The sequence below is a fragment of the Scardinius erythrophthalmus genome (assembly GCF_964197995.2).
Source record: "Scardinius erythrophthalmus genome assembly, chromosome: 14".
NCBI classification, from domain to species: domain Eukaryota; kingdom Metazoa; phylum Chordata; class Actinopteri; order Cypriniformes; family Leuciscidae; genus Scardinius; species Scardinius erythrophthalmus.
Window position 1 is genome coordinate 32,552,535 of NC_138234.1, and position 15,880 is coordinate 32,568,414.

Below are 15,880 nucleotides of genomic sequence, written 5' to 3' on the forward strand. Positions count from 1 at the left end.
CAAGCAGGAATGTAAGAGATATATTCTCATCGTTTCTGGTCAGTAGACATTGGCAGTAAACAGCTTATGGGAAACCATGCAAGACGTTTCCAGCAAGCGTGCCTTGAAGTGAATCTCTGCTGTTGCACAGACGGGAAACTCTCAAAGCTGCCTCCTTCCCACAACTGACAAGGTTCTGAGCAAGTCAAATGAAACTTGCTGATCCAAGAAAGTCCCTCAAATGACTGGCTGAGTGGTCAGCTCAGTTTCACTTGACTTCCTCACGTCCTTCTACTGTAATTAGTAACAACATTCAAATAACCACTTTGAATATAAATTAGTGTCATATAAAGGTTCCAAAAAGCCAGAGAACAACCATTTGGGTTCCCCAAAGAACCTTTCACTGAACAGTTCTTAAAAAAAAATAAAAAAAACGTCTTAATTTGAAGAACATGTTAATAATCCAAAGAGCGTTTTTTCCACTATAAAAAAAACAACATTTTGTGCAATGGAGAGGTTCCATAAATGTTAAAGGTTTTTCATAGATGCCAATAAAGAACCTTTATTTTTTTTTAAAGTGTAGAATGGGGAAATCATAAAAGCTTCACACATTTTGGGTCCCCGTCTCTGTCTGCTTTGCTCCTTTGCCTGTCTTGAAACCTTTATCTCGGAAATGGTTTTGCTATGCGTTTTGATCCAGACTGAACTTACTGGAGAACAGACATGGTTAGTTGATGTTTTGGAGGTCTCTACTACACCATATCCCCTATGCGCTCCATGAAATAAGGCTGCAAGACCTGCCATTCTTGTTCACTTGAACATGAAGGGCCTGTCGGGGCTACACGCATCCAATAATAAAAAGACTGACTGAACCCGTTGCTCACTCAGTTCTGTTCACCTTCGTGACGAGTATGAACCGGTATGAATTCTACAGAACACAAAAAAATGGCTCTTTACCATAAAATGAAAGCATATTGTCAGCATATCTCCAGAAAAGTAGTCCATATGACTAAATTCCATTTCTTATTGAAGACATGCAAAAGCTTTGTGTGAAAAACAGATTGAAGTTATTGACAATCTTCCCCTTCAGCCCTTTGTGCAACACATGGGGCCAGATTTACTGACAGCTTGCACCAGCGTTAAAAAACTACTGTCAGGATTTACTAAAGACACGCAGTGAAAAATTAGCGCTAAAAAGGCGTGAACAGGGTGATTTTTGCAACTGACTTGCATATACATTTGTAGGAGTTTCCTTTTCAAATGAAGTATTTATGGGAGAGTGTTTAAATGAATCATGCAAGGTGATTTACTAAGGTTTGCGCAAGTCAATTTAATGGTATTTCCGCCATTTTCAACGCTCAAAGATAGCATGTATTTTTGCACCTGTGTCGTTAGTAGATCACACGCAGCTGATTATCATGTGAATTTGCACTGATCTTGATGGACTGCGTTGGTCATTATGGTCAAATGATCCGGCTGCGTCTGTGTTCTTTAATGTGCACATTATCAGTAGATCAGGAGCAGAACTTTCAACTCCCATTGGATCTTTTATTGAATTGCGGTCTCACGCTAATTTGCCCTGTTTAGTAAATCTGGCCCATTGAGTTTAAATATGTACATGTGCAAATGGTCACAATATGCTTTCATTGTAATGAAAAGAGCAGCATGGATTTTGAGAAGAAAGTCATGCAGGTTTGGAACAACATGAGGATGGATAAATAACAGAATTTCTGTATGATCAAGTTCCCCTGTGGAGAAAATCAAGCTTTTAATGTTGTTTATTTGTATATGTGGTGTTTTTAATATAATTGAAAACAAACCATGTGTAAATTCATAAGTAAACACCATTGCTGAGTATTTTCTCCTTAAAACTGCAATGATCTAAAGATGCGGTTTGAAATCACTGGTGTTTCTGACGTCACATACTACCTTGTAACCAATCACGTCAACGTGTGACCAAGCATCTGGACGAAACAAATGTGGACAATTTTTTGGGGATAAAACAAAACAAGACAAAAAAATGGGCCAAAACAAGCCCAGCAAAGATAACTCAAAACAAGCCATATCAAATCAAATGGATAAAACAAAAAGTAAAAATACATAAAAAAAAAAATAATTTAAAAAAAAGTCAGTTCATTTTTAGGTACAAATTATTGTATTATTATTATTATTATTAATTATCTTTCTTTAGGATATCACAGGGACTAAAGTAACTGTTGTTTGTTTCATACACAGTTCTAAATAAAAGTCCATAAATGAAAAGTAGAATGTTTTGCACTTGAGTCTAAAATTCCACTCATACTAGTGAAAGCATAGGACTCTCTGGGCTCAAACACCTATATTCTCCATTCATTTTATCCAATCGAAAAATCGATTGAGATTCAGGAACCTCTCTGATTGGTAGATCTCACATCGGATCCCGGCAGGTCATAATACACTCAATTCTACCATTATATTTAGCATTACAACATTACAAAATTTTTTTTTACATGATGATGAATTGCATTTTAAGTAATTAACCTCAAAATCATCATTCAAATCAGCAAGAGAGCGATTAGTGCCAACACTCATGGAAAGAATGTGTTTTAGTTTGGTTGATAATGTATTTGCAGTGCGTTTCTCTTCGCAAGACACAAATAACTTTTGTTTAATGAATTCATCAAGTGCACGAAAAGAAAAACTGCACTCTTGATAAACTAACTAAGGTTACATAAAACATAAATCGGCGCCTATTCAGAGCTTAATTGTCATCAAATGTCCTCACTTCATACATAATAAAAGAAAATATACCACTATGCATCAATGTCACACTCACGGTGCAAACCCTCCACACTAATGTGTCACACTTGAAAATCATCAGTAACCTCAATGTGAAGCAAAGAACTTATTAGCAACATCTAATCTATCTGCAACAATCTGAAGTGATCTCCACTAAATAACCAGCATTGAAGTACTCTTGGTTAGCATTCTGTAGTCTTCTGATATGAGAGTGATAGATCATTCAGACAAATTATTCCTTCTCATGTTGAGGTAATGGCAATACAAATTAATCAGTTGCACTCGATGTGATAAATGTCAACGAAGTCTGCGGGGAGCTGAAGTATCTATTGATTGGAGAGAAGAAATTATTTCAATAATTACTGGTATGTATATCATTGACGCTTCCTAAATGAGAAAAAAAAGATCCGCGCTCATAATGATTTATGGCAGCTCGCCCAGCGGGACTCTCTCATTTAACGAGCTCCGAGATGAGCCAATGGCAGACGTGCTTTATGACATCAACCGAGGATTTTTCCTGGCTTCATGCTGAGCAACTTCAGACAGGCATTGAACAGGAGATAAGAGACAGCGTTGGGAGTAACTTAAAGCTCATCTTCAACTGGCAATATACCAAACTAATGTGATTATGAAGTTCGGAATTAAGATTAGCGGAATGGCTGATGAGATGCCGCGTATAAAAATACCTGCCTCGTGGGATGTGTTGAAGAAATGAGGGGTGACATGATACTCCAACACAAATGGATTCGGTACATGTTAGTGTATGAAGATGCCTCCTGGTTGCAGACCTGCTGCCAAGGCAACATGTCATATCTAATTCATCCAGAACAAATTCAGATGAGCTTTAGAGGAAATATGTTTAACATATATATATATATATATATATATATATATATATATATATATATATATATATATATATACACTATATACGTGAGTATTCCATTAGATAAATAAAAAATATGTTTTTGTGAAATATACTTCACAAAATAAAGTACTGTGAAAATACCTTGATGGTATAATATGGCAATATCACAGTACTCAATGACTACCATACTTTCATGTGAGTATTTTTAATGACATATATTTCTGTAATGACAACTGGCATGGTAATGGATATGACAATGATATACTTGGTCGTAGCGGCACAGATCTGCTATGCTGCTGCTGAGCAAGTATGGACTTGCTACGGCCAGTACTTACACGACACACTGCTGTGAGCAAGTAAGACGTGCTGTTCCCCGTATTACCCGTAGCAGATCTATACCGGTGGAGCTGGGGAAGATGGAGGGTTTCTGAAAGTGCACTGCAAACTGCTACAGCAAATGCTGAGCAGTATTTGAGGGATGCGCAGCGAGCTCATTGGCTACTGATACAGCAGGAACCAATCAGCTGTGCCCTATTGAGAATGATGAGATTGCAAACAGTTTTAGTTAAGGACCTATTAGCCTGCGCCATCTAGAGTTTCATGACAGAACTTTGTATTAATACTATGTGTCTTATAATGCAATTTTTTATTTTTATTTTTTTCATTCAATCAAATCCGTTATGCTTTGTGCTTCGTGAATGAGGCCTATTGAGAGTAGCATATCATTTGGTAACACATTTCCAGGTAATGCCTTATAACTTCAGCCAACATGATATTAATTATCATTATTATCGATCAAACATATTACCTGAACTAATACAAGATCCTTTCAAAAGTAATTGAACAAATTTAATATTGCATAACAAAAAGTTGCAATTTGGCAAAGCTGCAGTCAGGTTTTTGGCAGGCGCAGGCGTACACAAGCGGCCAATACTGATAAATAGGCTGGGATTTCTCACGCTGAAAAGAAGCCAACCCTCGAGGGAGGAGTAGCCAATCGGAAGCCAAAGGATGGAGACGGCTGATAAAAAAAGAGAGCAAAGAGGTTATCAGAGCACAATGACCTCCAGGTGGGCCGAGTCTTCCATCAGCGTGTGCCGCCATGCCAGGCCCTTCCTTCCCTGGCACTACTGTCCTAACAAGATTTGTGGGTGGCCTAAACTCCAAAATACTCTGTTTATAGAGCTCTTGGGTGTTGATCATCTGATGCAATAAAAGCTCCTTATGTGGAAAAAATAGAGACTTTTATGAAATACACTTCACAAAAGATAAATACCTTGATGGTATCCGATGACAATACCATGGTACTCAAAAGCAATGTTTCCATCCACCTATTTTTATGCAAATTTTGGGATATCGCATAAATAAATAATAAAAAAAACGCTGGATGGAAATGCCAAGATGCGCATAAAATCTAAAAATGTGCACAAACATATGCACTCAATTGAGGTGGATGATTTTTTCAGAGAAGATATGCGCATAAACTACGATGGAAACACATTGGAAACACATGTGAGATTTTGCCTCAACAGAGGATGTGATTGGAAAACTAACCAGTTGACCACTTTCCTTTTTACAGCATCTCAAATGTTCGGTTGGTCATTCTGAAATGCCTGATTCAAAGTCCGTCATCAAAGTGATTTGTTTTATTCCCTCCCAGAAGTGTCTCACACGATTGTGTTCCCAAACACCAGGAATCCGAACGTTTTATGTGATATTCCAATTATTCCAACTTTGGATGGAAACATAGCTAGTGACTACCATATTGATGTACATGGTATTTACATTGCCACCAAGGTGTTCTGGATCCACCTTGAAGTCTCTAAGGTATATTGATTTACATTTTCAGTGTTTTAAACCCGCTAATAATAATTACAGTAATACTAGGAAGAAATGCCATTTTAAGGCTTGCTTCTCACTGGTTAAAAAAAAAAATCTGTGCTGAAGAATTCCTGGGTTTGTAGGTTATGGCTTCTGTGAGAAATGAGTCCCACAGCACTGATATTTTTAGACTTCTGTCACTGTGGCTGTTGTCACTTTTATGTTGGTGGCCTAAGAGTGAGTGATAGCAAACATATACTGTATTTACTAGAGCTCAAGGCAGCAAACCTCCTGGGCCAGCACACCAGCGAGACGTCAGAGAAATCAATAGTCACTGACAGACTATGGAGAATCATTATGACAAGAAGCGTCCTGTTATTCCGGAGTCATTTTAGTCATTGTTTTAATGGCGAAACACCGATGTTTCTGTATTTCAATCCATAAAAATAACACTGCTTCTGATTCCAGATGCAAATGAACGTGTCAATAATTAATTTTAATATTAAAGTCAACATGAAATACATTTGCAACCCATTTCACTTCTGTAATGCGAGACATTTACAATTTATTTTCTTCTTTACCATATGACAATAATTAAGGGGATCGTTACCACTTCAGAATGAGTAGCCTACATAAATAAATAATTACAAATTTATATCTCACAATGTCAGTTTAAATCTTAAAATGCGACTTTAAATGATAACTTTTTATCTCGCAAAAGCAAATTTATCTCATAATTGTGACATTTGTTGCAATTTCAACTTTATTTTGCGCAATGTGGCTTTATAACCAACAATGTGACTTTTGGGCTGTTTACACAACACTTTTTTCAACTAAAAATGCTAAACTTTGTATGCGTTTTGGCCATTCATGTACATGATGACAGCGTTTTGGGGGCCTAAAAATGCTACATTTTGAAAGTGGGATTGAAAGTGCAAGTTTTTGAAAACGATACCGTTTTCATCTCCGTGTAAACTAAAAAAACGTGAATTTGTGAAAACGATGATGTCATGCGAATGCGTATTACGTGTTCAGTCTATAGGTACGTAGTGTTTCTTTACAAAGTGACATCGCCATCTACTGGCCTGGCATGAATAATACAGCATTTTTAGTCATTTTCGCAGATCCATGACAACGGTGTCGTCTGTACATGAAAAATGCGAAGGAAAAACTTTTCCATTGTTAGTACATCGTTGTCATGTAAACATAAACTTCTGCAAATATGCTTCACATTTGAATTTCAAAGATGTCGTTATGCAATTTCGACTATACCTCAGAATATGACTTTATACCTAACAACGTGACTTTTTCTTGCAATTTCATTTTAGTTTATTGTTAATACAACTTTATGTCTCACGATGAGAGTTTAAATCTACGAGTGAAACTTTTTAGCAAGTAATTTTATGTGCCGATGCTTCACATTCGAAGTTCGATGATGCCATTACGTAATTTGCGACTTTATATCTCACAATGTGACTTTTTTAGGTGGAAACAAGCTTCTTTACATTAAGACTAGTAATGTTTATTTAGAAAATCTATGAGGTCAATTTTAATTTCATGTTGAATTCAAATCCAAAAGCCTATGACTTGACATACACTTGCCATGGCCATGTCCTGAACTGTACTTCCCCTCACTTTCCTGCTAAAAACAAACTATAAACCACTAAATCAATGGCATATCTACGCTCCATCAGAACCAAATGAAATTTGGACCTGTAGCGTCACAAGTGTTTTGAGTCAAAATATGTTGAAATTGCTTGTATGCCTCATGAATTGTGTCAGAGTGCATTGCCCTCCTCACATCAACTCTCACCACCGCATCTCTCATCGCACTCGGGAAAAGCTTGCGGCCAACAGAGATGCTTTGTGAAATCCCAGCCCTGGAGCATATAAAAGCTCAGAGCAAGTGTGAGGCCACAGGGAAATAAGCAAACACTTTTCTGAAAGGATGCAGGTGGCTAGCGGGCCGCAACATGGGCTTTTAAATTTGTTTCTTAATGCTCACAACTGAGGGTCTGTGGCACAGGCCGGCTGGCATAATGTCCCATGCGTATGGGTGTATTTCCGTAAATACTTTATAAACAGTCTATGAAGGGCAAAAAGTCAAGCTCTAAGAACAGATCTGTGAGGTCTGCTGAAACCGCTCTAGCCATTAGCCGTGTGGTAGGAAGCTGGAGGAAAGTGACATAAATATTGCAGTTTCACATGTGAGTGCATGTAGCTAATGCCATTTACTGTAAAATTATTAATGCAACAACACATGAGCGACTATTAAATCCATGTCTACATTTTGTGAGCTCTTGTAGTGCATAGAGCGCATCGGTCCATATTTAGTTTTTATAAAACTAAAGGGTTGTGAACGCTTCATGTAAACTCACGATAACCACACACACTCACAAGTACCCAAAAGATGTCTAACATGAATAATACCTCAATGTTCATTTAGTTCTTAGTTTAGGGCTTTAAATACTGTAAAGATCCAACACAATCTCATGACAGTTTAGCATTTTGGTGAATTGGTGACAAATTGGTGGCAATTCGCTTATCCCCCCCCCAATAAGCTTACTCTTACAAATGTTTAGGGGTGGGGTTAGGGGTGGACCTTCATGCTTGCTTTTTTCCTAATAATTTAACGTTTTTGTACGTTTTACATTGTACAAATTCATACGAAATTGCCACCTCTTAAACGGACAGTATGGCATTTTTCGCCACTAGGGGTCGCTAACCTATTTACAATAACAAAGGTGTAGATTGATGACGCAACATTTGCTAAGAATTATGGATCTTGTCGTCAACCAGGGGCGTCACTAGGCCCTTTTTAGGGGGGCTTCAGCTAAAATAATGATCTAATAATGTTTATGGATGACTGAATACATCGATGTTTTTATCATGACTGTGATATGAAGCAGTTCAGGATTGCTAAGAGACAGCTATCAGCTCCACACGCGACGCGAGTCCCGCGGATATAAAAGGAATATGGACATTTCATTATACCAAACTACACGCAGAATTACTACTCACAGGTCAGTTTATTACACAAATTAAACTTGTGAGATAACACTGTTCCACTTGGTCTAACATTACACTATCACACTAAACTACATTTGAGTATGTTTATCTTTATGTGTTAGTTTGTCTGTATGAGACTAGCAGTAAGCTAGTTCAACATAAGAATAACATACAGATCATATTCTGACATTTTATCATTGTTGAACTATATAACATTGATTAGTTTTATGTAAATGTGCTCACCTGTTAATAAAGTACAGGAGCGGTCGAAGTCTCGGACGTGGAGCTCTCATTTATATACTGTCTATGGGAGCTCTCGGCATCTCGAAAACACCGCGAGATATTGAATCTCGTTTTAGTTCTCCTTTTTTATCCAAAGTCTGCTTGCCATGGTCCATAATGTTTGAACGAAAACAACAACAGCGTGCAAACAGACATTGCAAACTACACAGTTGTCCGCGTCAGTCGCTTTGGTTACTATCAGACGGCTCTGGTTCAGCACGAGCGGAAACCAGGGACAGCGCGGATATGACGCCATTGGCGGCGACAAAACGGAAATAAAGAAACGGGACATTTCTCGAATTAAATTACAAATTTCTCCTGGTTTGAAAGTTGTTGGAAACAGTCGGGATAATGTAAGTACACAACTAAAAAATATATATAACATAGGCTAGATATAGTGATTTGTGCTATTTTTAAAGCAAAAAAGTTACATATTGTGCCTTTAACATAGTTACGATTTTGGTCGGTAAATAGCTTTATGTCAAGATACTAAAGAACAATTTGACTTGGAATTGTTCTTGGAAAATTCTGTATCCTGTTTGTTTTTCTTTATTTTACAGAAGCACAACGTTTTGCTGTGATTGTGAGTTTACACAAATAAAAGTTCGTTTCAAATGACGTATTACTCTTAATCTATTTGACCAAAAATGAGTTAGTATTTTGAGTAGCTTCAGCTGTTACCAGGAAAAAATAAAAGCGATCGCGCCGGCACCTCCATGTCGCGGGTGCTACAGTATACTTCAGCTTCCACACTCCACACAAACATGTGCTCCTAATAATAGTGCACATTTATCTAGGTTAAAGTTAGAGCGAGCGGTAGGCCTGTAACGATAACTACATTTTGTTGGGCGATATATTGTCCCAGAAATAATTGCGCTAAATTATATTATTGTCATTTTAAAACCATTTTATGCCACGGAATCATAATATAACAGCATAATAATGCAGGTAGGCTTACACACTTTTAAATGGCAATGAAGTTTGAATTCTTAAAAATATTTAGATAATGGAAGTGCTGTCAAAAAATGTTACATCCTACATGAAAAAACCTTGAAAACATAAAAAACATTTTATAACTAAAAGTGCACAAGTAGGGGGAAAAACACACACCTGCAAATGCATAGAAGGCACTTATATGGAGTTTTTCCTTCTACAGATTTTTCTCTGACCTTCTTTTCAAAGTAAAGTAAGGCTGCACAATATTGCTGAAAAACACAAACCCTACTTTGCAGTCAGATGTCCATATGAACAAAGGCACAGATTCCTCAACAGGCCATATCTGCTAATAAAACTATTTTTCTATAAAACACTACTTGTGTTTTTTAAAAGTTTAACTTCTTTTAACTTTATGATTATGACGCCACATTATAAACAAGAGGCTGCAAAGACAAACATGTCCGTTTACATTGAAAAACAATGGAAAACGCGCAGTGGGATGCAAAAAAAAAAAACGTGTTCTCTGTGAAAATGAGCTAGACTCTCGCGACTGCCGCATGCCGTGTGAAACGGCATTAACACTAGCAGTGGACTGTGGTTTTAAATGTAGATTTATTCTTCCAAACTGTCTGTAGTTTTCAGGAAAACACTATAACACCTCAAGTGATGCCTTCTTTTCACTTGCCCGCTCTGGGGTGCGTTTCCCGTACAGCGACGTAACTCGATGCTTCACTACCATAGTACGATGCATCTTTGAAGAAATCAACTAGCTAGTCGCGACTGTTTCCCGAAACCATATTGTCGCAAAGTGGTCGTTCAACCACTTTGGTTTATGACGTCACGCAGGTGGTGGAGTAATAACTACTCTTAATGAAACTGAGATCGAAATAATGCTAGATGTTTTGATATAAATTACAGACATGACATCTGAGGACTATTTTTAATTTTTCTCAGTTATTTCACTTTATTTCAATCATAGGCTCGTTCTTACATAGTAGAGCACGTTCGCACATGCGCAGTCTTTAAAACTCTTGACAAACTCAAAGACGTAACTGACATTTGTATGTATTCTAAATAAAAGACACAGGTTGTACCAGAGCTGCCAACTCTCACGCATTCACCATGAAACTCACGCAATTAACACTTTTCACACGCTCTCACGCCACACATCCATTTTCTCACGCACAGAAAAATCGCGAAGCAAAGAGGACAAGGAGACCGACAGACTAGACAGATCAGGTTAATTATGATATAAAAAAAATCTCAGAGTCAGCTCTCAGATTCTGTCAATTTTATTACGAAATTCAAACAATAAATACTGTTTCGGCGTTTGTAAATGTGACGTGACATATTCCTAGCGGCACGTGAACTGATCATCTCTACTAGCTAATAGTAAATAAACACGAATGATGTTAAAAGAAACAGTAGGCTACAACTTACCGAAATGTATATTCCTCATACATAATATCGATCAATCAGTGTTTTTCAACCGTGGAAAGGGGTCAATAAAACATCTGGAGAACAATTATGTCACATAACATTTACCTCAGGAAAGCCATTTGATGGCCATAATATAGGCTATAGCACGTTAGTTGGCTAGAAAAAAAGAGCTATAGAGAGTATTTTGCTAAATATGTGTACTATATTACATATTTATTATATTTCTACTTGTATCATTAAATAAAGTTGTTATTATAATAAAAAACGCATTATATTTAATTTGAGTTATTTTAACCTTAAATAATACTACCAGGTGATAGGGCTCTCTGTATGTTTACAGCATTAGGTGAGTTTTTTTTTTTCTTGAGAAAAATTAACGCCTATCTTGTGTACCTAATATTTATCCAAATTAGTCAATATTAAATCAAATCACAAGAATTGAACTGAATTGAAATCCTGAAATTTGTTTCAAGCAATAATAAAAAAAAAAACGTAGCTTAGCCTACCAGAAATTGTACCATATAAGCATTGTAACATGTTGTCACTAAACCTAATAAAATTCAGTTTAGTTACTAAAATGTTACTACGGATGTTTGTGAATGTTCGTTAGAACGACGGATTCAGGAAACACCGACTTATTGAACTATGCTGATAACGACGTAACTTGCGACCATAGTTGGCTAACGATGCTTTCAGGAAACGCACCCCTGTGTAGAAGAAGCTGCCATAGCCTCGCTTTCGCCTCTGTAATGGAGAGCAGACGAGATAACAGAGGGATCGGAAAAATGTAAACATAATGGGCAATATTTTACGTCACCAAAAATTATCGAGGTCATATACGTATATCGTGTGATAAGTCGATATATGGATTACCACAAGGACCCGCCGTTAACGATCTGTCCCTTTCGGACTGCGCCACTTGGAGAGGATTTTTTTTTCCTTCGACTACCCGACTAATAAAATTGGTCGACAAACGTTTAGTCAACTATTAGGGGGGCAGCTCTAGTTGACATAGGCTAATGGAAGTCAACTGGACAAGTCACTTCCCTGATAGCACAAGTACATCTCGAAGACGTCTATTTGATGTCTGCAAGATGTTGTTTTTTTTTTTTTTTTTTTAATGGTTGCTCATCAGGAATAGGATGTTTCCTGTTAGATGTCATATAGACATTTAGAAGATGTCTTTAAGATGTTTAAGATTTAGAATGCATGTAAAACGTTTATCAGATGTTTTTACACAGCAGATGATTTTCAGATTAACAGATCTTTAGCAGACATTTTACAGATGTACCTGTGCTATTCTTTTTTGTATTATGTTTGATAAATTGTCATTAGTAGTAGGAATACTGTTCTAAGTGGTTTAATTTTTAGTTAATTATTGAGGTACATTTAACTGTTATTTTAAATGTAATAAGTAATTTTCTTGATTCATTGTGAATATTATGTAAAGTTTACAGGGCTTACCAACTTTACGTGGTCATGATAGGATGTAAGGATGCAATTTATGGCGATAAAATTCCCATGCCAATCGCATGTGTATGATCCCAAAGCTTTGTCATTTAAAGCAATGGTACAGCGTGCACGTCGACAAATTACAGTACCCTGTGCATTAAAAAGTGAAGCCGAGATGTCCTGAACAAGCGTCAATATGTGACGAGCTGGGAGTAAGAATGTGTTGAATACGCAGGTGCACACTAATGTCATGTTAACATATATAAAGTCTTGTGGCTATACTTTTATTATGTTGCCCCATTTACTTCCATTCTCAGTGTCTTACTGTAACCACAATTTTTGCTTGTGTTTACAAGTGAAAATTATTGACAGCAAACCGCAAATAGACCTTGTAATGAACCTGTAACGTTCAAGTTTCACCACCCAGATTTGATGCTTAGAGATCTTAAACTACCCGTGTATAAGACCAAAAGAGAACCTTGGAAAATAGAGCAAAAAATGATGGAGAAGAATGAGGTTTGCATTATCCTAGTAGACCAGTGGGATGTCATTAGCTGTGTTTATCTCTGATGCAGAACATAGATAAGGCTGAATAATCCTCTCACATCATTACAGGCAACTGTATAGACTGTTACTGTTTTAATTGCTGTATCAGTGATCACAGACTTCAGAACCAAGGGGCGGGACGCAATTATCACTTCATATGCCATATTTGGACACGTTTACGTTTTGGATACTGCAAGTAGTTCATTTAAGTCCCTACAAGGATTGATTTTGATAAATTAGGCTGGGGATTGTACATATTCTCGTTTGTGGTTTATTGTACATTCCAAATAATTTGTTCTCAGATCTTTTACATGCTCCCGGTGCATCTGCCAAAATGCACGAGTTAAGATCATCTGACTGAATTAGATAATCTAAGTTTCTAATGTTGTGGGAACAGAGAAGGAAATAGAACATTTCTTTCAATGCAGGAATGGTGGGTAACCTAACACAGCATCCAGTTTATTGTATGGAATCTATAGAGTGGTCTGCCTCCAGAAAGCTGAATTTAATAATAATGATAATAATAATACAAAACATTGGAGAGAAAAACACTGAGAAATACAGAGCAAAATGTTAATTCTGTACTCTATTGAATTATATTTTAATTCTATGGCATCAAAATGTGTTATTTAATATAATATACATAGCAAGGATGCCAATAAAGAACTTGAAATTGAAGATTAATTAAGATATGCATAAGCATTTATATGTTGTATTGCATATTAATACAATTTTAATACTAAATACGATTAGAAATTAGAAATAGAATATAATATATTGACGCATTGGTAATCTAGAATAGAATAGAATAGAATAGAATAGAATAGAATAGTATAGAATAGAATAGAATAGAATAGAAGCGTTGGTAATATTGATTGCATCAAGCAAACTTGCCAGTAAATATCTTTGAAATTAAAAATGAATAGAGAGCGAAAGACAAAGAAACCTGTTAAAAAGCCTCTCTGCCTGTGCGAAGAGTCGATGCCTGATCGATTCATTGATTTTGGCTAACAACCTCCTCTGGCTACACAAATGATTTACAAACGCATAATGCTTTTACACACTAACAACTCATTATATTGTACTGTGTTATGCAGTGAGGTGTTTTAAATGATTACGCGTTGCTGTAAATCAGATGTCATCATGTAATCAATCATACGGGTTGAAATTACATGAAAGCATGACGCAAAGTCTCATTCCAGCACATGTGGTATTGGCTACTATTGGGCACTTCAGCTCAGACTCACCTGGAACAGTCGCAGTATATTAGCGACCATGATGGACACTGAACTCGCCGAAGCCCCTATGACTCCAATCACCTTTTCGGGTTTGACAAACACCGGGGGCTCGCCGTTCGTACACCTCACATCCGACGTGTCTTTCTGTATGAGAGCTTGCACAAAAGTAAGCGACTGCTCCAAAGCGTACGTGTCTCGCGAACATGTGTCTAAAACCCGAGCACCTAAAGTGATGTTGGGCAAAAGCTCGTCGTCACTGTTGATTTGGTCCAAGGCGTAAAGCATCGCCTCCAACCGGTGTATCCCGTTCTCCTTCTTGATATCTCCACACGGTTCCCCGGAGACCCCACGGGCATGGACCGGGAAAAGGCCACCCAGGGTCAAATCTCCCTCAATTCTGATGGAATGAGGAGCGTAAATTTCCTGCGAAAGTGTCACATCCACAAGCGCTTGAATTATCCAAAAAACCCGCCATGGAAAGCAAGCCATGGTCTCCTTGTCGTTAGGAAACAGAAAAAAGGCACTTTTCACAGTATTTACAGGTAAACAAAAACAGATTTGATCTTAATAACGACCATAGACCTTATCAAAGTAAGATTGATGTGGGAATACGTTGAGGTTTTCTCCAAAAACACCGCGCAAGAAAGATGCGTTATTCCTTGGGAAAGTGCGCATCGTATGGCGACGCTTGTTGCTTAGATATTCTGCATTATTTCTTTTAACAAAGAAAAAGACAGGAAAACAAACTAAAATGCATACAGTACCTTTCAATAATGATTAGTCATTAAATCAGACACACTTCCACGCAAAACGGGTTAAAGTGCAGCGATATTCGACTAAAAAGCGTCCAATCCACGCTGATGTAATTACGCCGCTGTAAAACCATCTCGACTGAGTTGTAACCGATGTATTTTTTTAAAAGAAATAAAGGCGGCAAAAAGTTTTCGTTCTGAATAACGCGTTGCGTATAACGGTCAGGGGAAAATGTTGCCGAAAATCGATGTCAGGTGAGATATCCGTAACATCCTCCCGTCGAGGACTTCGCGGAGGCTTTTCGCTCGCAGCAGGTTCTGCTTATTACATTTGAGAGAAAGAAAGAAAGCTTAGGCGATAATACGTCTTTTGGTCTTGCAAAAATCCTCACAAGAGACAGGAAGACAGCCCGCGAGTCTCCTCCTCTCTCTTTCGCTCTCCCTCTCCCTCTCCCTCTCTCTCTCTCTCTCCACCCAGAATCAAATATGGATTTGTCAAATGACTCAACGCACGATCGATGTCGTGTTACTCATCCTGGTCAGCCCTCAAAAAAAATACGCTTCTGTGTGACGCGAATAATAAAGCCACATAGTCATTAAAGACAACGATTAATCGTCAAGGGAGTGATGTTGCAGTGGAGGTTTCCTACATAAGTTTCAACCTCCGTTCAAATGCAGGTTTAACGTTAAGATATTCAACATATTTGTTATAAGGAAAGAAGGCTTCTCAAACGTTTAACCATATTTGAATAAACTCCTCGGTCAGTCTGCTTGTGTTC

General features: G+C 37.5%; 1 protein-coding gene across 1 annotated transcript in view; it reads right to left on the minus strand.

Moving 5' to 3' along the window:
• The window catches only part of grm7 (glutamate metabotropic receptor 7), a gene marked incomplete at both ends in the record, with an annotated part of 233,239 nt that extends 218,401 nt beyond the window's left edge, over positions 1–14,838 (minus strand). The window contains one exon of the mRNA XM_081384270.1: positions 14,359–14,838. Within this exon, the coding sequence (XP_081240396.1) occupies positions 14,359–14,838 (480 nt within the window). The remainder of the gene's footprint in view (positions 1–14,358) is intronic.
• Positions 14,839–15,880: the final 1,042 nt, after the last annotated feature.